General features: G+C 50.5%; 3 protein-coding genes across 3 annotated transcripts; 1 reads left to right on the forward strand and 2 right to left on the reverse strand.

The window, feature by feature from the left end:
• Positions 1-1,133: 1,133 nt before the first annotated feature.
• Positions 1,134-6,472, reverse strand: LOC128278532 (uncharacterized). The gene is made up of 10 exons (XM_053017261.1): positions 6,139-6,472; positions 5,938-6,072; positions 5,464-5,793; positions 4,954-5,337; positions 3,929-4,911; positions 3,385-3,857; positions 3,024-3,302; positions 2,708-2,861; positions 2,450-2,632; positions 1,134-2,322 (listed from the first exon to the last, which is right to left on the reverse strand). The coding sequence occupies exons 1-10, from the start codon at positions 6,470-6,472 to the stop codon at positions 1,843-1,845; spliced, it is 3,735 nt and encodes a 1,244-aa protein (XP_052873221.1). The 3' UTR covers positions 1,134-1,842.
• Positions 6,473-7,207: 735 nt separating this feature from the next.
• LOC128278533 (possible lysine-specific histone demethylase 1) lies at positions 7,208-10,144 on the forward strand. Its single transcript, XM_053017262.1, has one exon. It carries the CDS (start codon positions 7,208-7,210, stop codon positions 9,959-9,961), a length of 2,754 nt encoding a protein of 917 aa, XP_052873222.1. The 3' UTR covers positions 9,962-10,144.
• Positions 10,145-10,278: 134 nt separating this feature from the next.
• On the reverse strand, positions 10,279-27,042 carry LOC128269123 (sarcolemmal membrane-associated protein-like). Its single transcript, XM_053006494.1, has 10 exons — positions 26,927-27,042; positions 15,471-15,872; positions 15,239-15,394; positions 14,808-15,157; positions 14,436-14,748; positions 14,229-14,366; positions 14,014-14,154; positions 13,823-13,940; positions 13,239-13,759; positions 10,279-13,165 (listed from the first exon to the last, which is right to left on the reverse strand). Exons 2-10 carry the CDS (start codon positions 15,867-15,869, stop codon positions 12,164-12,166), a joined length of 3,138 nt encoding a protein of 1,045 aa, XP_052862454.1. The 5' UTR covers positions 15,870-15,872; positions 26,927-27,042; the 3' UTR covers positions 10,279-12,163.
• Between the last annotated feature and the right edge of the window lie 253 nt (positions 27,043-27,295).

Raw genomic sequence — 27,295 nt, forward strand, 5'->3', positions numbered from 1 at the left:
TCTCAGCAAACACAACCTCAGAGCGCTACTCGAGCGCTCGGAGCAAACAATCTTCGAACAACCAAATTTTTTAACTCGCCTTCTATCGCGCGCCGCGACTGACCATTGCTCTCCTCGCTTTTGCATTTGTTTTCTTTAATTTCCGTCTTTCAGCCACTTTGCTTCGGGTTTCCCGATGTCTTTCCACTGCAAAACGATTCTTCTCAAATTTGCGTTATTTTTCCTATATTTATTTCTGTTTTTTCTTTCTTACTTTCCACTGAACTTGAATTTTTCTCCATCGCCCGCAAGGATCTTCGCCGTGGCTTGATTTCTTGCTCTAACTTTCTCTGCCCAGCCCACATGGTGGGTGCACGCTACGAGATGATCGCTTTATCTTTCGCTTCGAAGCATAAATCAAATATTTTGATAAGAACTCATTAATTTCAGCTTGCGCAAACTTTGAAGTTTGTTTCGCCGCTGCCATTGCCAACTCTTATTTTTCTTTCGTGTACGTCCCACGGCAAACTTCCACGACGCTCTCGGAACCGATAAGCTCCGGTAAACCCGCCGCTTTCCTTGGCTTCAGGGACCGGACGAGGCTGGATAATTGATGTAGAATTTCAATTAATTGTTGAGCAATTAGTTATGCAATTTGTGACACAATACCTGAGCGGTTCTGTCAGTTCTTTCTTAGCCGTTGTGGCAAACCCAGTGGACAAATCATTTGCATGATTTTTATTCAATTTTCATTTTATTACTATTCGTTGCTCTTTGTTTTTTCGGTATGCATTGTTCTCTCCCCAGCTGCTCTAGCTTAAATATACATTCCGTGGTAATTCATGATTTGTTCGACTTGTCACTTTTATCACTGTGTCCCTCGAAAACGTGGAGGGACTAGAAAGTAAAAGAATATTTAGAGGAATGGAAAACAATGATCATAGTAATAAAAAGAACACTGCAAAACGTTGAAGAAGAAGCACGAAAACACGGAACAAAACGCTGCTCCAGCACACGGCCGGCAAACCCAAGAAAAAATGATTAAACTATTTAATGAAAACTTTGAATGAATTTTGTTTTGCGTAAATTTCCGCTTATTTTTGCTTCTGGTTGCATATTAGTTGAACGAAATGATAGTTACTACGAGTATATGGCAGACCCAACGCGCAGAAATGTAGACAAATGCGCCTAATAAGAATTTTGTACTTTTCGTTCGTTTCGGCTCACACAAACTACCAACAATAACCAACAGGGCGCCGCCCCGGCGACGGCACTTGCTTAAGCACATTGAATCGACGATGATTTGCCGCCGTTCGGCAGCAGCTTTCATTATCACTTTTTCAAATATTGTTTCCGTCGTCGTCGAAATCCGTCGCTTACTAACACCATTTTACGAGGAACTTAATGAACTGCACGACTGGTCGGACAGGTCGGACGGGCGGACAGCGAACAGGCAACAGGTTCCGTATTCAGTGCGCTACTGTTCGTCACACCATTGCGCGGACATAACACTTTCACGAGCTTTTTCCCGAGATGTGAAACGGTTTAACCACTGACGTTGGCGAAGGATTGAAAAAAAAACGAAAACTCAACTCGACGAGATAACTTACCTACTTAAATGCACTTTTCCCGTCCCGAAGCAGTGGCCTGGACACATTCGCCCCCGTGGGCACGAATGCGAACCTTCGTCAACCCTTGGCCCACGTAACGTAACAGGTGAGGTTGTGCAGAAAAGGATGGAGGAAGATGGAATGGGGCGGGAGAAGATGGAAAACGGAGAAATGGCACGCACGCAGGAGCATTTTCATCGCCTGGGCCTGGAATCCATCCCCATAAAGCTTCGAGAAATCTTCACCCACCCGGTCACGGCTGTCGGAGGTGGTCGAATTTGCAGTCCCGATCTACACACTGACCATCGAGCTCGTACGGACAGAGAATCCCATTGGGAGTGGTGTTTGGAGCACTAAGAACCATATAGAGAAAGAGAGAACGAGAGGAAGAAACAAACAGGGAGAGAAACAGTGCACAAGGAAAATCCGGTGCGGAAATGATCGAATGAGTAGGAACGACATTGATCCACCAACAATGGAAGATCACAATGACGAAGCACGGGAACGGATTGTGGATGAACGCAGGAGAGGAATTGGAAGGAATGGAGATAAAGATATGCTTTAATGCAACTGAACATTTTTGATGCAGAACAGGCCACAGAGCAGGTAGCGCTGACTTACCCTGGCTGTTTGAGTGACACCAGCGGCGATTTGTACTCTGTAAAGCGCATCGGTTCACTGAACCCGTCTTCACTCCCATGCACCGACTTCCCTGGCATGCTTTCGACAACCTCTGGTCGGTTGGTTAAGTTCTGCTCGACATCGTTAACCGTACATTCACTGGTGGAAGCATTCGGCTCATTCGCCGCCTCGTGGGAAGTATTTGATTCGTTTATCGTTGGCTCAACATGACCGATTACCATCGGTTCTGTTTCCGCCGGGACTTCTGTGTCACTTTGAGGTAGCTCTTCATCACGGGGTCGTTCAGGACTCGCAAATACGTCCTGATTGATAGTCCCCGTAGAAGGTTCAGGCTGGTGCGCCTGTGACTCTAATTCTTGTGAACCAAATGATTTACCCTGTGCTTCGGCCATCGGTGGCGTCTGCAACGGGTCAGATTCAGTTTTTTGTGTGTCATCTGGTTCTGGTTCAACAACAGGTGCGCTCTCAGCACGAACGCTTTCCGCAACCAGAACCGTCCTTCGAGTGGCCAAAATTCGGTTTTTAAATTCTTCCAACGAAGGCTTGCGAATGAACTTCAATTGCTTTGTTTCGTTCACCAGAATGCGCAGTTGCTCCTGAAGATGGGCCTCTGCGGACGCCGATGGCGGTCTAGAGAAACAGATGGGTGCGAAATGAGGGGAAAACGGGGAAATCCGGATTCAAACGAGGGTTGTTGTTGTTATCAAACGTGTAACGTGGCCCCCTTGCCGACAGTTGCCGATTCCTATGATAAACAAAATTTGGGAATGCGTTCACATTCCACACACTTACTGATACGCGTCCCCAAGGACCAATCGACCGATGGTAACGCACACCCGCGCCAACTCGACCGATCGCTTCCGGTCGGCTACGATCCTTCGGTGTGAGGTCTGTACACTGGTGAACGATTCGAACGAGCGCTTCCGACGATCATCGTGTGCCCGTTCCAGCGCTGCAAGCTTTTCACGCATAAGCTCGATGCGGTTCTCGAGTTGAAACATTTCGTGACGCTCCTGCTGCACCTCCACGAGCATTGTATTGTGTTGCTCGAGCTGGCGCAAAAAAAAGTCACTGGAATTGGGAAAGAGACCAAGAATTGCAACATGCCAAACAGAAATTATGTAAGTGCCTTTATCACAAGATGGTCTTCTACCTGTGCTTCGCCAGATGCCTCTCGGTGGTCAACAGCAACCGACTGCGACCTTCCTTCGAAATTGTCGGCAGGCGACTTTTGATTTGGTGTAGCTTGCGCAGAACCGGATCTTGTATTTCGGCTGCGCTTCCTACAGTCCCTTCGATCAACGGAGCCGCCTTCCTCTTCCCGGGGCTTAGAACGACCGCTGGTTGTTTGTTGGGACGATCAACGGGGTCACTTTGAGTGTTCGATTGTTGCGTAATCGTCTCGGAAGAGGCATTAGTTGCGGGCTTTTCGGCAGGTATAGCATCCGAATGACTCTGCTGCTGCACATTGGTGCCATTATCGGTGGGAGCACGAACCAAGGCTTCCTTGCCATTTTTCGCCGATAACCTGCGCTGTCTTGCGTTCTTTTGACGCTCTAGCTGCGCCATTCGTGCGATCAGTCTTGTGTATTCCAATTGGGCGGATTTTGGAAGATGTTTTACAGCCTGGCTCAGCGAAAAGAACAATACGAAATACATTTCAGCAACGTAAGAGAAACAAACAAAGACAAACTTACCGCTGATGTTGCCACTGTGGCCGTCACGTCGGCAGGAATCGACTGCATTTTCTTCACCATCAGCTGCTGCCTGGAAGCTTCCGAGTTGTCAGTCGATGCGTTCAAGCCGGAACATTCGGGGCCCTCTTTTGCGTCGTCTGTGGTCGGAACAGGATTGCTGACGGTTTTGCTTCGGACGCTGCGCAAAAAGCGATCCAGTTGCTGCTCAAAGGCAGGACCCGGTGCCGGTGCATTGCGAGTTGGTAGAGCCGCAACTGCCACGCCATCCGACGTCTTGCTTGGCGAAGGAGATCCAAAATCTACTTCCGAATCGGAATCAGAATTACCGAGCTGAATGACCATTCTCGACACGGGGCGCGAAACGAACGTTTCTACGTTTGTCCACTCTTTCGGTGACTCCGTCCGAACGATCGCAAAGGCCGTCGCTGAAAGCAACGGTGGCGATGGCGATATTGTGTGATTGAGGTTTATCAGTTTGTTCTGATTGTTCAGCAGTTTTTGTGTTCGCACAACCTGCGGCTTCGGGACAACGGTGCTCGTCTCGGACTGCGGTTGCTTCGCGTCGTCAGTTGCCGTAGTTCCTGTGACATTCTTTGGACCCCCCACGATATCTATGCTAGTATTCCCTGGCCCAGTGGCAACGGAAAGCGACTTTTTACGCCTCTTTCGTACCATCTTTCGATTGACGAGCGTTATCAAATTGGAGTTGCCCGTCTTTGGAGATGTGGATTTAACGTTTTGTGCTGAAGACGTTTCATCCGGAAGCACATTCGTCAGTGTTGCTAGAGGTGATTGTTTATCCATTTCGTCTGCCAGCGGAACAGGTTGTTCCAATTCCATGGGAACTTCAGAGGACACTTCAGCTTGCGTTTCCACGAAAGCCGTGTCCTTTTGTTTTTGGCGCATTTTGGACAACAAAAAGTGTCGCAATGCGTCCGCCTCAGCTTCTCCCATCGAGTCGGGCGTCATCGGTGGGCTCTGAACTTTCGCGCGATCAGTGAGAGATTCGGATGCAAAAACAATACTTTCCGATGGTAATTCGCTGCTCGGGTCGCTACTTGCCAACTCCATATCAATCGGTAGCTGCGAATCTTCCGTTGTCTCGTTGGGGATTGGCCACCGAGCTGGGCTGTCGGCGGGACTGATTTCCATATCGTTGCCATTGTCATCAGTGTCCTCGAGCGGACGCAGTGCCTCCCCTGCCGAGCCATTTCCATCGCTGAACAAGCCATTGTCCAACTCGTCGTAGATCGGTGGTATTTCGTCAACTGGCGATAGCACTAGATTATCACTCGGGGAGTACGGCCGTTCACTCTCTTTCCCAAACCCCTTCAGCCGTAATCGAGCCTCATGTTTCTTGGTATACGCCGACTTCAGAGCAATCATTCGTAACTCGCGCTCTTCGGACCCTAACCGCTCGAGCGGGGCAAAGTGATTGTCGGGACAATTTTCCGATCCGTCCTGTCCGTCGCCGCTGATGATTGGCGGAGGCGGTGGAGATGGCACTTGATAGTCGTCAAAGATTTCGTCCAAACACGCTTCTTTCACGATGGGTTTCGTACGCAATGCCAGCAACCGTAACTGCAGTTCCTCTTCATCCCCGTCGTCGTCGTCATCATCGACGACAAACGGTTCTGGTGTTCCTTGATCGCTGGCCGAAGAATCGATCGTCACCATCGGCACCACATCGTTGTGTTTTACCCCTTCTCGCCTGCTCTTCTCCGTCTTTCCCCCATTCAGCGGCAACAGCAGTTTGCGCTTGAGTGCATTTTCATTCAGATGCAGCCTCCGTTTTCTACCATTGTCGATGGAGCAGGCGAGGAACTCGCGATCGTAACTAAACTCGCACTCCGATTCGGACGTTTCTACCGCAAACGTCGAACGTTGCAAAGGAGTGGTTGCCGGGGATACGCACTTCCGCCGTTTGTGACGCCGGTGGGCATTCCGTCGGTCCTGCTTCGATTGCCGGTCTTTCCTTTTTTCGCTGTGCCGTTTTGAGGTTATCAAACGCTCGCGTCGGACGGTTTGTCGTCGGCTGCTCGGTTTGCTGGTCGGTGTGGAAGATTTACCCTCTTTACGGCGACGCGCGTGTTGGTTATGTTGGTTATAGTAAATGTCTTTGCCATCGGCTTTGCTAAGAAAACCTACGGAAAAAGGCACCGTTGTCAGCACAATCGAAGGGTTACCCAAACGCGGCCCCACACACTTACTGTAGTTATTCATGTGTGCGATCATTTTCAATTCTTTGTTCATGGCCACCAGTTCCGCTAGGCGTTCGCGTATGTTCGACTCTTCCTCCGAGCTTATGTCTTCCAGATCGTGTTGGACACGCCTGGACGTCCTCCCTCTGACGTTCTCTTTTTCTTCCTCCACGCCGTCCTCATCCGGAATCTCCCCTTCCTCGTGGTCTTCATCCTGCGAACCATCGTCACTGCTGCTGCTTACCAGTATGAGCCCTTCCGGAAGGTCAATACTCTTGGGGGAAGGTTGCTGCTGCTTGTTATCTCCCAGCACTGTTGCCGATGCTTCACCCTTGTCCTCCATTGTGCCCTGAAAACGCGTGCAATCGAATTTGGCCACAAGCATCGGCGCCGTACACTACTATAGTAAAATATGGAAAACGGCACGCGCTTAAGTATGGCATGCGAGGTTGTATTTCTGCAGCGACAGCACAAAACCACTTGTTCCACTCGTAAATTCGTAGATTGCTGCGTGATTTCTTTCAGCAACGCAGAACAAAATTTGCCCCCATTGCAGCTGTCACTTGTGACTCACCATTTCACGAGGTTGCTAGAGGCGCGAACAGCGTCAAGGTGTGTAGGACAACCGTCAAACGATTTTCAACTGTGAAGGCAAAATAATTTAAGTCCACACAAAATAAAAGAAAAGTAACCCTTACGATGACTCGATCTTGGAGTTTTTTTTACAGCCAACCTCCCAAAAATCCATTTTCAGCGAACGAAATCAACAAAGGCTTCATCAGCACAGTACGCAGCCTTTTTCTCCTCTTTTCTTTTTTTTTCCTTTTGCATCGTATCGAATTTTTCCAAACAAATCAACCTTGCATTTGCATCTGTCAACCGAGAGAACAAGGACGAATAAAAGCTTTTTTCTCGGTCGTATTTACACGATTTTCGTTGTGACCCTTCGGTGGCCGGAGGTCATTGTGCCGTTTAGGAGATTACCGTGAGAAGGTTTGGCGGCTGATTGTACAGTTTACAAACATGGTGCCATAAACAAAAACGCCAAGGACCGCGATCGTACACAACCGGGGGCAAAATGAATGGCTCGTCGGCAACGGGCAGCACCGGAACAACGAAAGACGAGAGCACCGCAGCGTCGGCGGCGGCGGCGGCGGCGGCGGCCACCGTTGAAACGGTGACGCTAATCAGTGACGATTCGGATTGTGAACTCACACCGGAGGTCAGCACAAAGAGGCGTGCCATATCCGAATCGGATGAAGGGCGTCGTACGAGCCGGCGCAAGAAGACGAAAGTCGAGTACGGTGACAATGGTGCGAAAGTGGCCCGTCCTGGCAGTGCTTGCGAAGGAGAACCGCAGACACCGGGAACCGCTCCGAAGGCGGATCCGCTGAAGCATGATGGTTCGCAAGGACCTCAAACCACTCCCACACAGCCACAGCCGAAAGTGAAGCGCCGCGAAACGGATGAAAAACCTTCGACCGAACCGGACGCCAACCCGTACAAGGAGCTCATGACAGGGCTCGAGGGTGCCGCCTTTCAATCGCGGCTCCCGGTGGACAAGATGACTGCATCGGAGGCCGTTTGCTTTCCGGAAATTACCAAACACGGGCTGCTGACGCAGCGCGTCTTTCTCAATGTTCGCAATCGCATCCTGCAGATGTGGATAGAGGAACCGACGGTGCAGCTGACGGTGGAAAATGCGTTGCTTAAGATGGAACCACCGTTCAACAGTGACCCGGCGCTGGTACGGAAGGTGCACGCGTTTCTCGAGCGTCACGGCTTCATCAACTTCGGTATCTTCAAGCGGCTAAAACCGCTTCCGACCAAGAAGCTGGCCAAGGTGATCGTGATCGGGGCAGGAATTTCGGGACTGTCGGCCGCTCAGCAACTGCAGCAGTTTGGGTTCGACGTCATTGTGCTGGAGGCCCGTGATCGTGTCGGGGGGCGCATTGCCACGTTCCGTAAGAACGCGTATACCGCCGATCTGGGCGCAATGGTGGTGACCGGCATCTGGGGCAATCCGATAACGATCCTCAGCAAGCAGACGGGCATGGAGATGTGCCCGATCAAGAGCACCTGCCCGCTGTACGGTTCAGGTGGCAAACCGGTTCCGAAGCACAAGGACGACATGGTAGAGCGCGAGTTCAACCGGCTGCTCGAGGCCACGAGCTATTTGTCGCATCAGCTCGACTTCAATTACGCCGGAAATCATCCAGTTTCGCTCGGGCAAGCGCTCGAGTGGGTTATCAAGCTGCAGGAAAAGCACGTGAAGGAGAAGCAGGTAGAGCATATCTCGAGCATCATTGCCTGGCAACAGAAATTGATTGAGAATGAAACACAGCTCGAGGAGACACTCCACCGAATACGGAGCTTAAAGACGAAAACGCAGGAACTCACCGACAGCAGGCCGCCAAAAAGCATACCAGCGACCCCGTTACCAAGCAGTGGCGGATCGCAAGCAGCAGCCGCCGGGCAGGAAGCCGGCGCCGGAGTGGATGCGGCCGCAACGAAATACCTGGAGCACGAGTTTCAGCTGCGCATGACCGTCCGCGAAGAGCAGCTTGCGTGGAAGGAGGTTGAACGGTTGCGCACGAACCAGACCGAAATCGAGGCCAAGATAAAGGAACTAGAGAACGAGCAGGTGTCGGAGGTATACCTGTCGTCGAAGGATCGGCAAATTCTCGACTGGCACTTTGCCAACCTGGAGTTTGCGAACGCCACGCCACTGAACAATCTGTCGCTGAAGCACTGGGATCAGGACGATGACTTTGAGTTCATCGGAAGTCACACCACCGTCAAGAACGGATACTCGTGCGTCCCGATCGCACTGACCGAGAATCTGGATTTGCGGTTAAATACGGCAGTTACCAGCATCCGCTACCGACCCGGTGGGGTCGAGGTTACGGCCGATCTTAAGTCGAACAGTTCGTCCGTCTGCTACAAGGCCGACTTGGTCCTGTGCACACTGACGCTCGGCGTGCTGAAGATTGCGATCGCCGAAGAGTCGCGACAGCTCAACACGGTCCGCTTCGATCCGCCCCTGCCTGAGTGGAAACAGTCCGCCATCCGGCGGCTCGGTTTCGGGAACCTCAACAAGGTGGTCCTGTGCTTCGACCGTATCTTCTGGGATCCGAACACGAATCTCTTCGGGCACGTCGGTAGTACCACGGCCAGCCGCGGGGAGCTGTTCCTGTTTTGGAACATCTCCCAATCGCCCGTCCTGCTCGCTCTAGTCGCTGGCCAGTCGGCCGCCATCATGGAGAACGTCTCGGACGATGTAATCGTAGGTCGGTGCATAGCGGTGCTGAAGGGTATCTTTGGCAATTCGGCCGTCCCGCAGCCGAAGGAAACGGTTGTTACGCGCTGGCGAGCTGACCCGTGGTCCCGCGGATCGTACAGCTTCGTATCGATCGGCTCGTCCGGTAGCGATTACGACCTTCTGGCGGCACCGGTGACACCGAAAGCACCCGATGCTGACAAGAGTACTACTACGAGCACCAGCACGACTGCCAGTCAGTCGCAGCAGCAACAGCAAACGCAGCCGCAACAGCAGTCACAGCAACAGCAGCCCCAAGACAACGGTAGTGGCCAGCGCCGGAGAACGACCGGCGTGGCTGAAGAGGAAGACGACGGCGATGGCGATGATGACAGCAAACCGATCGACATTCCACGACTATTCTTTGCCGGCGAACACACGATCCGCAACTATCCGGCCACGGTCCACGGTGCTCTGCTGAGTGGGTTGCGCGAAGCGGGACGCATCGCCGACTACTTTCTCGGGTTCCCCAACACCTATCCCGAGTCGCCGAAGGAGGAACCGAAAAAGTAACTCCGACACTGCGTCCACCATAAACCATTCACGTACACCAAATATCCGTTTGCACCGTGATTTTTATGAGTGAGTGTGTCCGTTGTCTAGCACTCCACTGAAGTACCAGCAGCAGCAGCAGCAGCAGCAGTAGCAAGCACGTCCACCATTTGTCGTAATTCCACTCCGATTTCCACGAGAGTTAGCCATGTTCGATGTTGTAGATACTTGAAGAAACGAACAAACAAATAAAATAATAAGCTAGACTTCTGGCGCTATCGAGCCTTTCTAAGTTTCGTTTTGCGTTAAGTTTCGATACACGATTTCTTAGTTCTCGCTCTTTTGTGTATATCATAGTTTTATCGCTTTTATTCTTCTTGTATTTCATTTAGTTGTTTGCTGTCCTTCGTCAAGTTTCTGTTCATTTCGTGTTTATCATGCATTTTGCTACCTTTCGAGTTCCGGCGTTAGCACACACGCTCTTCACAGCGTTGTGTCCGTTCGCTTTTCTTTTGTGTTTTTTTTTACTATATAATACATAACTCAAGCGTCTTCAAATGCGCCATTTTGTGGGGCAACCCCGTGGCCTGCACAGCTTTTGCACCTACTGACCTCTCTCTCTCTTTCTACCCTTTTTTCGTGCTACTTATTTCGAATCGAAATCACATCGTGATCGTCCAGCTTCGTCGTCTGTTGCCGTCGGCAACTCTCGTCTCCACCTTTTAGTTCCCGGTCGTAGTTCCATTTCTTGCGCGCCGTACGGTGTTCCTTTTCTTGTGATTGTTTTTGTACTTTACATTCCCGATGGCCGCACCATGCGGGGTGCGCATTGTGAAAATCTATACATTCCGATAACTTGCAGCGTATTTATTCCGATTCTCGTTCACTTCCGTGTGCCATGGGTTTGTGTAATGCGTGACACACTTGGTGTGCCAGTACTCAGAGCTCGTCTCGGTCTGGTAAGTCGGGTCGGGTAGCGGTATGTGGTCAGTGTGCTTCGGTTCGCCGGATTATTATCACCACTATAAGGATTATAGATTATAGATTCATCATATAAAAGCTAGCCTAGCCAACGATCTGGCGTGCGCGTGAGAGTAAATGGCGGAAACAAAAACCCAAAACGGCCTCGCGATAGAAAACTGTTGCGTTGTAGCGGACGAGAGAAAAGTTTGCGGAAGCTGCGCGGAAAGAGTGTTAGTTCTCCACCGTAAATCGGAATCCGAACCTATCCGAACTTTACAACCTTTCCCCAACCAAATCCACCGTTGATAACCATTTGCTTAGGGCTTTCGCTTAGTTCATCTGCCGATCACATTCACGCCGGGGACTTCACATTCATTCGTCTTCACAATCACACACGTTAGTTCGCTTACGCCCCTGGACCCCTATTGCTCTCAACATCACTGGGGTGTGTAGCTGGTGACGGTCATCCGGCCAAGTTCCACTATTCACATCTATGCAACCTTCTCTAGTGTTTCGTCGGTCCTTTGCGGCCTATGGGGACTTCGGTTTAGTAATATTATTATCGATTCGTTGCAAAATTTCGCCGTTCCACCGCAACTGTGTAAGTATTCGCAAAGCCCCACACACAATATTGCCGATAAAATGTCTTTGCTTCGCGATTAATTGTTAATAAATACAGTATTGGCGCTACATGTACATTTGCCGGGTGACGGTGGTTGTGAGATGATGAAGCTAAGGTGAGATTTAAACGAACAGCGAAACACGTGACACAAGAAAAGTTTCGGGGTGAAAGGGCCACGAATGAGCAATGAATGGCGCAGGAGCCATGCGGATTCGCGGATTCGTGGTTGGTGCGACAAGATGAGATTCTACGGAAACCACGGCATTCGAACCACTTTCTGATTTTTGTTTGCAATTTTTCGTCTTGTTTTGAGATTAAAGCTACACACCCTTATCGCGCCTTCTATCTTGTTTCATACACCTGAACCGAAATGCGTCGAAAACACTGCAGACTGCGTACGGTGCGCGCGTGTGGACGATACAGATTAATAAATAAACGTGCTACAAAGAGAAACAAAACTAAAGGAAACGAAAAGTAATAAACAGTATGCCTTACTGTTTCTGCAAGGAACGAAAAAACGCGTGTTTAGACCCCGCATTTTGCTTAATTTTCGCACACAGGATTTTGCACATAACCGGATGATAAATTTTGTTTTCGCTATCTCCCACAATCCCTCTCGCCATTCTGCGCCATCAAAATTACGTTCGATTCAACATAATGTAACCGAAGATGGCCACGATCGGTGCCATGTACATGAGCAGCTGGAGGACGGACCAGTGCCGGAACTGGCTCATCTCGCTGCTCAGCCGCTGCAGCTGCTGATTCAATCGGACGTTCTCCTCGCTTAGGTGCGCATACTTTTCTTTGAAGACGATCAACTCCTCCTCCCGCTGCACGTCCGGATGGTTAATGATGGCCAGCTCGTAATCGAGATCCCCGGCAGCCTCTACGGCTTTCATAGTACAGCTTGCATCGTCACGAGTGGAGGCCGCCTGCACCAAGGAAGCGTTTCTACCGTTCGCCTCCGTCAACGGTTTCGCAATGGAGTCTTCATCCGTCGTTGTCCGCGGAGGCTCGTTCTGTGCTCTATTTGACGGACCGTTGAAGATCGCCGTTGTGTCTATTGTTTCCGTCTTGTCGTCGTCGTCGTCGTCATCATCTTCGTCGTCTTCCAGATCCAGATTGGAACCGATCGACGATAAATCACTCACATCGACCGTATCGTCAAGAGGTATTACTGGTCGCTGGTCCAGTGTTGACCGCACTTCGTCGCCATCGGTTTGCGTTTCCACGTCAACCATTGGTATCATGGGTATCGTGACCGGAGATGGCATTTCGGCCACCGGAGCACTGTCCGTCACAACCAACAGGGTTTGCGGCATCATCGTCAACAACTCCGAGTTCGACTGCCTCATAGCTTCCGCCTGACACTCGTCTTGCGCTGACTCCACGACCGCTGACACCAAGGGTGCGGCGTCCACAGTAGCAATCGATGCTGAGTTCTCGGTGTTTTTATGGTTGAGCAACTCCAGCTCCATCCGTTCCATCTCTAGCTGGCAGCGATCGTTCATGATGCGCAACTCGTCCACCTCGAAGCGCAACGTATTAAGACTTGCCGCGAGACCGTCGCAAACGTGCTGCTTCTTGTCAAGTTCCTCCTGTTTCGGACGACATTCCAGTTCAGCCTTAAATGCCAGTAGCTGAAAGATAAAAGATTGAAATGAGACGAGACAATGAATGACAACCGGCGTGGCGGCCATTGTTGACTGTTACCTCCGTCTCCAGTTCGTCATATTTGGCCTTCTGTATCGACTGCTCCGATTGCTTCTGTTGCATGGTCTTCTCCGCCTGACGCAGCAGTGCCATGCAGTCGTTTTTGATCTGGCGAATATTGCGTCGCATCACATTTTGATTCAGCGGCGCCGCCGTATCTCCGTACGGAGGGGCTGGCACTCCACCACCGCCGGTTAGGCCTTTCCCAACCATTGCCTCCTCAGACGCTTTCTCTAGCTCTTCGCCCATCGGTTGCTCTTCCTGTGAGACACTGGACGTGTCGGTAGTGCTGCTGTTATTGCTGGTGCTATCGCTGTCACCGTCGTCCCCGATGTTACTGCCGGACACATCATTCTGATTGCCATCGCATTCTTTGTTTTTGTCCGCACTGGGTTCCTCAGGTTCACCATCCTTGTCAGCCATCGGTTCCGGTAGCATCTTGACCGTTGCAACGTTTGTCCCCGTCAGTGCACTCGATTCTGTTGGATCGTTCTGGGCTTCGTTCACATCGTCGGCAGCTTCTATAAAACGATCGCAAATTCCAGTTAGACACGGTGCTCTGGAGCAGACCGTCGATAGTTTACCATTTTCCGCTTTCAGATCGGTGCCGAAAAGTAGGCTAAAGTTTTTCTCGAACGTGTTGATGCGCCGTTGAAGCTTCGTCAGTCCTGCGGTGTACTCATTGCTAGTAATATCGGTCTCCTGGAACAGGTAAAAACACGGTTACGCCACGCGATCATCAAAGATCGGTACAGTAGTGATCGTCGACACTTACGGTATCGTTGCAAATGGCCTTAATTATGTCTTCCGATCCTTCCATTTTTTTAATATCCGAGTTTTTCAGCCAGTTTGACATTGCGGAGCTGTGTATCTGCTGGTGCTGGTGCTGTTGTTGCTCGTCGTCCGAAGAACCAACCTGCGAAGCGAAAAGTGAATATCGTTCACGATGGCAGACCTATACAGACACGGCACTGGGATGTGGACCCTTACCGCATAGACATCAACAAAGTGGTCCAGCTTGTGCGTGAGACTCGTAATTTCTGACTCTTTCGCCTTCAGCTGTTCCTCGCTGGAGGCGACCTTCTCATCGTACTGGCTTTTCAGTGTGTCCATGCAGACAGTGATTTCCTGGGGAGGATATATGTTAAAGACCAACCAGTGATGGACAAATCTATAGCGTAGCCGCACGTCACCAACCTGCAACTGTTGCTTGGTTTTGTTGAGCTGCTCTCGCAACAACGAGCACTCGTCCTCGCTCGTGCAGAGCGCCTTCTCCAGCGAGATCTGCTTGTGTACGGCGTCGAGCCGATCCTGGTGGAGCTTGTACATTGCCTCCTTGGCCGAGTTCTGATACTGATGCTTCTCGTCCTGCAATTTCAGCATCTCTTCGCGCAGCTTGTCCTCGGACACGTTCTTCTGACAGTACTGTAACTTTTTCTCCAGCATATCGATCCGGCTCAGCAACCGATCTTCGTCGATCATCGCTTGCCAGCCGAGGGATGAATGTTGTCTACGACAAGAAACGCGATCAGACAGGTGATCAATCACTTCCACAACAACGTCACTTACTTGGTCGATTCAACCATTTTCTGCAAGCTGATCAGCTTTGTTTCCAGGATCTGCTCGCGTTGGTTCGCCTCCTGGATGTACTGGTTCAAGCGGTACAGGTCCACCGGTGGTATGATGGCACTCTGGCCACCGATACCCACCTTCTGACTCGCTTTCGTCTCGCGGCCGTCCGGCAGGAAGAGCTTGAGGGTGGCCGTAATGCAACCGTGCGTTTCCCGGCGCGTGTTCTCCATGACGTCCACCCCGAACTGGACGATATCGCCCGAACTAATTTCGAACGGTTCCGACTCGGTGCACGTTTGGCTGAGCCGCAGATTGTTGATGAACGTCCCATTGCTGCTGCCCGTGTCCTGTTTTGTGGGGGGCGCAAAAAATCAATTAACGATCATTCGATCGCACAATCGTTCCCAGACGCGGTACTCGTCGTCTACCTTAATAAAGAAGCGGCCATCCTTGTACCACAACACCGCATGGTTCCGCGACAGCACCTTACAGTCGAAGATGGCGTTGTTCTCCGAAACGCGAATGCGTGCCACCGATCGTCCTACCTTAGCTTGGGCTCCCGGCTCAAGGTAAAGAGTTCGATTCTGGAACGCAAAGGGAGAAGGTGAGACAATGTAATCAACGCGGAAAAATGCTGCATCGGTGCGCCGTCTGACTTACATTGAACGGATGCGAATTGGGCCGACAGATGAGCAGCGCCCGCGCGACCTGCGGCTGACCATTGTTGTTGTTAATGGTGTTATTGTTGTTGTTGTTGTTGTTCGCGTTCAGTGGGCCACCTCCGCCACCGGCAACACTGTTTACACTTATGTTGTTGTTGTTGCTGCTGTTGATAAGCGTGTTGTTGTTGTTATTGGTATTATTATTATTATTGTTATTGATGTTGCCGAGTGGCTGTTGCTGTTGCTGTTGTTGCTGCTGCTGATACACCTGTGCTGCAACGTCGCGGTTCAATGTGGCTGTGGTCGTTGTCACGCTGTTCACTAGCGGAGTTTGCATTCTTACTCCTGGCGCTTTCAGGAATGGTAAATAATCATCTCTGTTGTTTATTACAACCATGACCTATTTAGAGATGTAAGCAAGCAAAAAAACGGAAAATTATCAGTCATCGGTGATCGGTACGGAGTGGAATAAGGACCAAGTTGGATCGCCATTTGTGGTGCCCTTTTTTGCTCATAAAACATTTGCCGAGAGGGGATCGAGAGCAATGACCGGAACACCACGATGTGTGGGGCAAGTTTGTGCTGTCCCTTCCCATTTCCTCCGCTGGTTAATCAGCATTAAAACACGTTCACGGGGGCGCACGTCTTCGTGCCTTACTTCTGCCAACCCGCTCTTGGAAACGATCTTCGATCGCGGGACTCGTAGTGAAACCAAAACCACAGTTTTTCAACGGCCTAATTCGAGAGATCCGTTAGAAAAGGTACCGCCGACGACGCCGGTGTTCACCCTTAACCCAGTGCCTAGTCGGATTCATGGCCCAGCGCCGGAAATGTTTAAATAGCCCCACACGCGCTACTTGAAATAATTAAAACAGCAGCACGGCGCATTAAGGAAAGTGAATTGTTGTGCGGTGCCTGCGGTGTTGCTGCTGGGCAGTACTTTTGAACTAAGAACTCCATCGAAATTCGTCCACCACAGATTGGCGGAGGGTTGAGAGTTTTCGGAACGCTTCACGCTAGAAAACTACACGACAAAGGTGACATTTGGGAGCGATCGCCCCATCCGGTATTTCTCCGTTAGTCCCCCAAAACCGACACCGATGGAACATCTGGTCAATTAGCGCCGATTTCAGATTCGAAACACACATTCCGAGAATACCGCTTCCAACGTAACAGCAGCTAATAAGCTCACCATGCAGCCCACGTAGTATGTGTCCGTCACCGAAGATGTTCGCCACGAATGCAAACATGCTGGGGGCCCGTAGTAAGAGTTCCAGATGCGAAGGTGTGGCCCGCGTAGGTTGATTACTTTTTGATTAATATTTCCAAGGCACATTCCAGGCGGCCGTTGGCCCTGCGCTTCACCGAATCGGGACTGGTTACCGCAGAACGGAAATATCCATTTGGAGTTTCCCACGGACGGAGGGGCCATGGGCGCGCACCCGCCCACCCTCGGAATAAACGGTAATCGAAGATGCGTGAAGCAGGATTAGCCCCCGATCGGAGCGTTCTGCATGAATGTTTTCTATGACGCCCGATATCCCAACCAGAGTGGTCTGATGAAGCGTTAGATGTGTTGTTGAAGGGCCTCTCTGCCGGTCACCAGCAGAGAGAAGTATGTTCCAATGAGGCACATTGTGACTCCTGGTTTGTAAGGGGAACATAAATTTGTTTGCAGCGAAAGGCAGACAATTCTTTGATTCACCCAAAGCACTAAATATCGCTTGCATGCTACTCATACTGGCCATAGTCTGCAGGACTGAACTCGAGAGATAAACCAATATGGGTCGCCGCCGGTGGGTTGGAACTCGAAGGCAAAGTTATGACATCCGACGGTGAAACTTTGTCTTATGAACGACGCACCGTTCCGCCCGATGGGCTATCAAAAGCTGCGCACCGCTTGGAGTGCAGCGAATTTATTCGAAATAAAATCACGAACCATTCGATCGGTAAAATCAGGCATGCATCAGACCACTTTCCAATAGCGACCCAAGGGCCCCAGCTGGCGGCGAAAACCGCTACTCTGCATACACTGTGTCCTCTGCGCGTTGCAGTGTTGCCATTATTTGTTGGTCACATAAAAGTTACGGTGGTTTTCCTATAAAAACTCCTTCCCTAGCGCGAAAGGTTAACGTACGCGTGTGTTCTTGTACCGGCTACACCGGCATCCTGCGCCTGGCATCAGGCCAACGAAGAACGCGAACGAACAAAAACAATAAGGACACAACAACGTCAGACAGGCCTGACTAATCTCCTACAGCAAGCCCTGTGCCAACAAAAAACCCGTTGGAAAAAGATAAAACCTGAAACAGCTGGTGCCTCGGTAGTTGTTATCAGAAATTATCGTCGAAGTCGCAGAGTCGTAGCCGTCAACATCCTGCCGATGATGACTCGTTCGGCCAAGGTCCGCCATGATGAACCAGCGCCAGACGGTAGCGCCGAATCGATAAAGCCAATTCGGCTTGAGTGACTCCTTTTATTAGCTTAACCTCGAGTCGGTTGGGTTGGGTTGGTGGATCTTCGCTGTTCGCTGTGTACACTTTACAGCCCGAAGAAGACCTCTTCCTTGCGGTCTTCGAGAACCGCACGGGAAGCAAACAAACGGCCCGTCAAAGGACAAAGGATGGCGGCGGCGGCGTTGGGGACTTTGTTTATCGCCACTACACGCCACGGCCCAGAATCGCAAACAGTGTAATACGAACCACCGAACGGAACATGTTTATTTTCCATTTTCCCACAAGATGACACCACAACAGCCGTGGACATGGACAGTTTTCCCATAAGATCGGCGGCGGCACAGATTGGAAACCGATTACCGAAACGTAATTAGCGGTAGCGGTGAGGGTGGAGGTCGGGTCGTAAAAGCGTCGTGACTCCTCGGTGTGGATTCAATTTTATAGGTCCCAACAGGAAAAAAGAGCTTCGTTTGCAACGGAGAGTGGCACAAGTGGATTTCCGGAAATCGGAATGCGAACACCACCACGGGCACGGCCGCCGCCATCGTCGTCGGTCGCTATTATTAGCACCATCCCACAACGAGCGGTCCCCGCCGCGCCAACAACAACGACGTGCTGCGAAAATCATAATCATAAAATTTTTTGATTGATAAATCCGCACCATAACCAACCTGCCATCAGCGCGCGGAGCGGCAACAACTCGGTTACCGGGTTATGTACAGTGGCGCGCTGTGGAAGCGACCATCGGGTGGCGGCCGCAAGGAAACACGACGGACCACCACAGCCGGTCGGTTCGGACGCGAACTGCGGATCTCGTTGACTGGATGACCATGAACAGCTGTGAAGCGGTCTTCTGTGTGTGTATGTCCGCGCTCGGCGGCATCAGGTTTATGCTTCATTCTCGTTCCGTTCCGTGCGTGCCGCTTTCGGAACATCGGGATTGATGGGATTTTAAAGCAGCCAAAAATGGACCCCGACACCGGGACGGGTTTCGACCGATTTTATGTCCACACGGGGCCCAACCCGGAATATGCCCGGTGGAAAGGAATGGTTAAAACGGATCGTTTCCCAAGACATCGGGGGGGCAATTTAGTGTTTGTCCATCATCGTATATTAGGCAAGTTTAGCCCGTCGATAAGCTCTTGCTAGTAAACTATATTTTTAATATTATTAGAAACGTTTTCGAAGAATGTTTACGACGAACGATGAGTATCGAACGATTTTTTGCCTTACAATTGTCATTCGTACACAATTTTCCTTTTATACATAAACATTCAAAGGACCGTAAATCGGTTCTGGCATTTTTATCGTTGGTTACGTCACACACGCTCGGTGGTCGAGAGTGTTTATCAAGCAACAGCGCTCAGGGCCAAGCCCGGTACGATCAGCGCGGCTCGAGAAAAACTCACGAACGAACGGGTACCGTCGTCGCCGTGACCACTTGAGCTGACGAGAGACGAGACGAAAAAAGAGGCAGCTTCCCGTCAGCTTCTTGATCCCATCCGTCGGCCGACCGATCCCAGTCGCGGCCAGCTCTTCACACTTAATAGTTTAATTAAATGGAGATGAGGTACACGTGGCGCGACTCGACTCGAAGGTCCACCAGAGGGCAGCGTGCCATAGGCATGACCGCGACTGGCTGGCTTTGATTGTTTTTTCAGTCGTGCAGATCGCAAAAATCATTCCGCGCCCTGCGTGAAACAAACGAATATGTACACATCTCTCCTAGGGGCTGGGCCGTATTAGGCTTGATAATAGATAGGCGGACGGTTGGGAATTTAATCGCGCGCGGCTAAAATTAGAATGTGCTATTTTATCTTCGAATGTTCTGTAGCTCCAAACACGGGGGCAATTTTAACTTCCTGGAGCACTAATGTGACTTAATTCAACATGACAACCAGCAAAGACAAACGCAAGTAAGCAAGTGCACAGTGCACCGATTGCACAAAAGCCTCTTATAATTAGCCAAGCAATGAGCGGGCCAGAAATAGGATCATGGATCAATTTATGCAAATTGAACAATTGCACACAGCAGCAGCAGAACCAAGCCAAGCGAGACTCATAATAGACTGACTCATTACACTCATCAGCAGCCGAGTCGCGGCGGCCGCCGCCACCGGCACACAACACAAATCGAAACCAGAATCGAAAAACCTTCTCAAGACATCTCGTCGTCTTGTGGAGCACGGCTCGGGTTCCGCGCACCGCCGCGTTCGATACAAACACACGGCAATTGTGATTCATGGCGCCCACCGCACACTACAGAGTGTGTCTATTGCACAGCAGAGCAACCGGCCTACGAATGCATTCGACTGCGCCATGGCGAACACAAAGCCGCAGCAGTGGGGGGGCCGGGCACGGGAGTAAGAATGCACGGCGCAACTCCGCGCCAACACGGTCGGAGTTGGCAGCAGGAAGCCGCAAGCGGCGATGATGCAGTGTTGCGCGCATGTTCTACGTTCTGGTATCTGATTATCGCGGCAAGTTGGTCCGGCCTCGCGCTGTCTCTGCTCCTCATCCAGCGCCGCAGCCGCAGCAGCAACTAGTGCCGCTCGCCACAAAAACATTGCCGGGCCAGCTGTTCCGCCACCAAGAGCATCTCCCCAGCGCGCGATGGGAGTTGCCGGCAGTTGGAATTCTAAGGCGCGATGCACGCACAGTCCACTAGGCAGAGTGAGAGGGAGCCACGGGCCGGATCTAATGGGATCTGCTTAAAACATTACACGCTTCTCGGGGCCGGCCGAGAAACTGGTTCGATTCCAATCATCTTCAACAACACACCGCTCACAACACAACGGGGCTTGATTCACTTACAACACCGTTCGACTGCATGATGTTGTTAGATACATTTTTTCCCGCTAGAGCACCCACTAATGAGCCAGACACGGCACCGGGCAATGCGCATTGCTTCACGTAGCATAAGATTGGCTCGTTCGGTTGGCGAGTTCTGTGCCGTCGGATTCTGCTAAAGAGTGTTGAAATTAGAGAGTGATCTTTTAGACCTAAACGGTTGTATTGTTCACCATCTTCTCACATGAGAAAGGTTCGCCTCTTCATGGCTGTAATTTAATAATAGTAATGTAAATAGTATCCTAAGTAGCATAAGATGGTGGCCGTTGTGTCATAATCTCATTTAGTTTCTCTGATAGTTTGAACCCTGTAACGACCACTCTTGGTCCATACCCTGGGCGTCCGAGAGGGTCAGAACCTATCGTAACATAATTATGTTCAATGCAGCAGTTCCCAATTATATTAGTTCCCGGTTCCCCATCGTTAGCGCAAATGTTGTTAGGCATTGTTGGGCACAACAACCGACAAAACGAGAAACAAATGTTAGTCGCACAAACGGAAAGTCAAACCATTTTCCCAGTCCGCGTGTCACAGCAGTCACGGTGAGGAATTTAATTTCATTGTGGAAGCGGCGCAGCGGGGCTCCGTCGAATGCCGCACAATTTGCGTGCCATTACGACACAACCGATGGAGCTGCTCTGGGGGTCCAAACAACAATGACCAACGCCAACCCAAGCTCCGTTGACAAACCGCGAGACGACGGTGTGTTGAGGCCACTTTCACTCCCGCTTCCTTCCTGGTTCCACACCGTGGTGAGCCGTCTTTGAAGGGGGTTCAGCACGGTGACCCGCCGAGTCATTGGCCCGAGAGAAGCGTTATCTTGAACCACTCTCGAAGACCTAGTGCCGACCACAGCAAGCAACAGCACAACAAAATATGGTTAACCAGGGCCCGTAAATTTAAGCCACAATTAACAACGCGCGCGTGGTCGCGTCCACCCGGGTGGAACGGGAAAAATGCCAATCGACTCCCCCTTTGGTGTTCAGACAACGTGGCCGACGTCAAGCTTCAGCCTTCTTCAGACATACGACGAGTTCTGTTTTTCCGGCGTTGAATGACATCATCGGGCGCGCACGGACTTTGAGTTCGAGTGGATATCATTATCTTCCGGCCCTCTCCACGACCTCGTATGGCCCGCCGTGGAAAATCTTTCCCCGGACCGTTGCTGATCGGTTTCGATCATTTTCTCCCAATGTCCAACCCAAACAGCCACAGCGTAATGGTTCGTAAATTTCCCTTCTCGATCCGAAGCCGAGTCACGTCAAAGTTCCGCACCCCCCGGGCGGCTGGATCCGTGAAAAATTGGTCCATGGGCAGCCGACGTTGGGAAAATCGGAAATCAGGCAAAACATGCCCATTACACACCCGCACTCTCTCTCTGTCTCTCTCTCTTTCTGAGCGCTCGCCGACGTCTACAGCGTCATGGGTTCACGACGGGGTAATGGAAATAGATAATTTTAGGCCCCCGAATTCCGCCCCGAGCCCCGGGAGCCCATACCACCCGCGCGCCCGTCGTCCGCCGGCTACTGTTGGGTGTTGCCAGAAACCGGGCGGCCCGGCTTACACGGCGCGGCAGGCCAACCCGCGAGTGGTTGCTCCGCGATAAATTTAGAACTTCGACACTCGGCCGGGGGCGGCGGCGGGCGCGGCCTCCCCATGGCCTTTCCCGTTTCTTAGCTGCCATTGCGCCATCAAGCTTCGCACGCGCGTCGAACGATTTTACATCTATTTATGCCATTCGCGCCTAGCGCCCTGTCTACCACCACCAAGGCGTCGTCGTGTGCGCAAATATCCATGGCACAATAATATTGAGGAAATACATTTCCTATTGGTTGTCAGTCACATTTGGGATCAGCGATGTAGGGCCGACGCAGGGCAGTCGAAGTACCGAAAAAGCGTGTATTGCATGGATTTTACGGCAGACAGCGGAAGCACACGCTGTCAGGGAGCGGCGAGGATCCCGATCTGATAAGCGACTGCGCGACAGACAGGGCTGCAGTTCTGTTAATTAGGCGCCATGCGTGACAGAGCAGATGCGAACGATAAGAAAGTGATTAGATTAGCAGCCCAAGTGCAACAGGAGCCAGCTCCGGGCCATTAAACTGGTTATTGCAGGGCCTTTAATGGGGATGACAAGTGTAACAAGACAAACCACTAGGGAGCACTATGACTACGGCAATTGCACTCCAGATCGTCCATCAGTCAATTCGTAAGCATTGAATATAAAAAAAGAAATGATCGGCAGCCATGAGCATTTCGAACAGTTCGGAACGTGAGGAATAATCTACTCAATTTCCTTTTAAAATATTTATAAATCAACATAGATTTTTATCGACTTCGTTAAACGACGATGTTCGTTCAGTCGTTTAATGCTCATCGTGAGGTCGAGACTAGTAATACCGTAAGCGAGGCGCGTCCAATATTTCACGTTTATTTAAATAACGTGAACCCGCGTCCAACTTTATTTGTCTGTTCACATCACATAACAAATCATCTTCTTAGCCTCCTCTCTGCATAAATTAGAAATTGGCCAACACTTTACAAATTGCACGGCCCCGACTGTGTGTGTATGTGTGTTTGTGCCGCCGCGCACCAATTATGATAATGTTTTTGATAATTGCCCGCGACCCGCAGACGCAGTGTGCTCGGTCTGGCGTATCGCGTGTCTCTCTAATCACGTCTTCATTAGCGATTCATACGCGAGCGATCCATCGCCCGTGACCCGGGACGAGAAGGTGTTCCGCGACTTCCGGTGAAAGTCTTAAAGAACTGAGCCGAGCGGAGATCCATCTATCACCCCAGGTGGCGGCGTAGCCAATAATGACAATGCACCGGCCACCGCCCACCGACCCATCATCAACCCCGGTCCCGCGGTCATTAAGTGGGTGAACGAAACGAAACACTTCCTGCAGACGACGGGGGGCGGCCAATGTATCTGGTCACATCATCAACAACTTACACATACTTTACACCATCGCACCATCCCAATTATGGTGAAATTTAACAAACATATTCGGACCGACTGACACGATGGCTGGCGATCGCAAACGACACCAAGCGAAAGATGGCGGAATACTTATCCGAACCGCAACACCACACAGACAACCGAGCGATAGTTTGTGGCTGACGCGTCAGTTTCCGTGGAAAATCATACGATACATATGCAGCGCTATCAAACGATAAGATATCCCTGAGTTGCAGAGTTACGATCCAGAGGAACACCAGCCCCTGACACACCGACGGGTTGGCCATCGAAACAAACAAGCATACGATCGCATTTTGTTGCGAAATTTAACACTCCATCGGGTGTTGCATCGGTACTACCCGTCGTGCCGCAGAATGCAACACCCTACGGGGCAATTTGCAATGTTTTTTACACATTAAAAACAAACATGGGCCTGCTTTTTTGTATTTAAATGCTAACACCGCACAACAAAATGCGAGCAAATAGAAGCCAACCGAACGGGCTATATAGTAAACAAGCTGATAATTACTAGTTTACAAACAGTGCACGCGCACTAGCTTATATTGTTTCCAATTATTGTTTTATGGTTCATGGTTCGAATGGGCAAAAAATCCCGAATCAACACAACGCACCAATCGATACGCATCGCACCGCACCGAGAAGGTGGCCCAAACATGTGGGGAACACGGCCGACCCACCCACAGCCACCTGTCAACCACCAGCAGCTCGATGATGAATGGCAACGGAAGTGGCGTTTCGCGCAAGACACCGACCACTGAAGTGTACGCGTGAAAATGCGTGAAATTGGCGCGGACGTGAAAAGAAAAACACTTCCTTCGCGATAACCAAATGGCGGGTTCGCGGGGACGATATAAATAACCACCCAGCAGCAACTGCGCGAAGGTCTCCGCGCCCGAATTACCGACCCGTCTTTGGCGCAATCGGTTCATTCGAAGATACACCGGCACAAGTGTGAATCCTCCGGTGCTTTCCTGAGCAGGACCAGGATGTCAGAGGGTTGAGAAAGGGGCCGTTTTCATCCCCTGGCCGTTAGAAGGGGCTAGCATACAAATTTCGCGAAACCTTCCCAGGAGAGTTAATTGAACCAAACATGATGATGATGATGATGAAATACGATATGCCTTCCGGAATGTAGGGGGCTTCATCGCAAAAGTGCGAGACGTTCCACCAGCCAGCAGTCGTCTATCGTCACTTGTCTGAGATCCATCATCATCCGGAGCACCATCATGATTGTGGTAGTCCTATGCATGCATAACAAACGGCCCAGGAACACGATCACTACACGCGGAAGGTGGACGTGAGTAGCAGAACATTAGCTGTATAAATGGATCATCCCTTCTCTGTCCGCTGCTGATGGGCCAGAAAACCGTCACGGTGGGAAATGGTGACCTGTTGATTTGTTGATTTGAAAATGCACTCTATCAATAGTAGGTGGCGCTCTACTTTCCAGTGTCCCATTGCTAATGGCCGGCCCGGTTGTGACAGTAGGAAATTGAATTTAGGTCTGAACCAGACTGCAAGGAAAATGCCATCTTTATCCAGTCCTATCCTTCCTAGTTTCAATTCAGCGCTTTATCATACTCAATCATTGTATTGAGCGGAATGATGTGTATTAATTGGCCAGCGAGTACAATGAACTCACAAATTGAAACCAAGTGGAAGAACATAACATTCTGAAGAGGTTTACAAATTAGTGAATCTTAAACTAGCTTACTGCTTGCCATAAATATTGTAATAAGCAATGTTAAAACATCAACTGTGAACGGTCCAACCTTGTAAGAAAACATCTGGAACATATAACCCGTTCCCAGGGTTGGACATATTAATTTAAGAGGTCATCTAGTTCAATTGCATATGCGCATCGTCCTCTGCGTAAAGACGTTCCAAAGGGGGCAATTGAATCAACCACATAATGTTGACTCCCCAACGTCCAGCACATGGAAAGGCGCAAACAGAGCAAAAGATTGTATACTTTACATGATGGTAAATAAACGAGCATTCACAGTACGACTCTGTAACTGAGTTGTCCACAGCACCGGGGTCACGAGGTCTTAGAAAGAACTGTCCACAACGTCGTCGGCCCTCCTAATTCGATTTAAGCGTAATACAGCGGCGGCAGCAGTAGCATGGGCGGCAACCAACTGGCCATCATTTCCGCAGCTCACGGCCACGACCTTGCGCGTGCTGACGGAATAGCGACACATGGCTTCCACCACTCGGGTTACAGCAAAGTTGTCCGTAAACTGAACTAACTCTAATCTGTTTTGATTGGATTGGTCCGAGCACGGAAGAATCATTCCCGAATTTTTGTTGAACCGTAGGAACGTTTATTTCCAACGCGCAACAACTTCAGGTTAACGTAGAAGACATGAAAATACCGAGAAAAAAAACGGCAAGCCAGCGAAGACGAGTCGTGACAGCGTGAAATGAGGGTTAAAATGGCATTCATTTGGAGGGATGTTACATCTTCGCCACTCGTTTTGATGTGTTGTGTGACGGGGCACAATTTTTTGGAGCGAAGCTGTCCTCTTATCAGTCGCTCAGCGATCAACCTCCTCGTGCAGCGGCTGTGAAACTTTTTGTGTCTCAACTTAGCAAATCAGAGAGGGGACACATCATAAATAGAGCTGTTTATTAATATTAAATTGCCTGCGTCATAAACGTAGTTACGCTCCCTTGGCCAGCGGCAACACTTGACTCGCGAATACGCGAAACCGGTCAGTAACGAATAACCTCGATAACTGTTTCTTGGACTCTGGAGACAACATCCCATCGTTCTGTAGCAAAACGCGAGAGTTTTGTTATTGGCAAGGTTTAGGACCTACCAAATATAACTGCACCAGATAAGGCACTATAAATAAACATCGTGATATGCACAATTATGAATCAATCGCAGCACTCTATCTGTCTCAAAGGCAAATGGGGTGCGCGACACTCATCTATCAACCCATTTTACGTCCCACTTTTGCTTTAAGCAACTCATGATAACGGATCCTTGGGGAATTCCTGCCGTCTGGCGTGAGAAATCATTAGGGATTGAATATGAAATCCTTAAAAAAACCGCACGTTTGATGTAACATCGTTTTGACCTCCTCGCAGTGACCTACTTTCCGGGCCAGCACGTACAGAGCCTTTGTTATCTATTCCCTTCCCGATGCTTACCTGGACTGATCACTGGAAGATGGATTGACGATCGTGGAAAGTGCAGGTCGAACCGTTGCCCAATACCGATTGTTTCCGTACAACACACAACCATGCGCGATACACACAATCGGGCGTTCTAATCCGTGTGTTCCGCTTCCTGGTGGTGGGTGAGTCGCGCTGGGTGTCCTTCTCTTCACGTCAACGTCGATGTCGTCGGTTCAATGAAGAGGAAGGTCGAGGCAGGATGAGCAGCGATTCTTTACGCCTTCCGCTCCGTCGAAACACACGCGGAATGTTTTTCTCGTGGCCCCGTCGCACTGCCGTCGTGTTAATGGAAAATGTGCCGCTGCGAATTGCACCTCCGAATTTCGCACACACTCGAGGACT

The sequence above is a fragment of the Anopheles cruzii genome, chromosome 2, assembly GCF_943734635.1.
Source record: "Anopheles cruzii chromosome 2, idAnoCruzAS_RS32_06, whole genome shotgun sequence".
Lineage (NCBI taxonomy): Eukaryota > Metazoa > Arthropoda > Insecta > Diptera > Culicidae > Anopheles > Anopheles cruzii.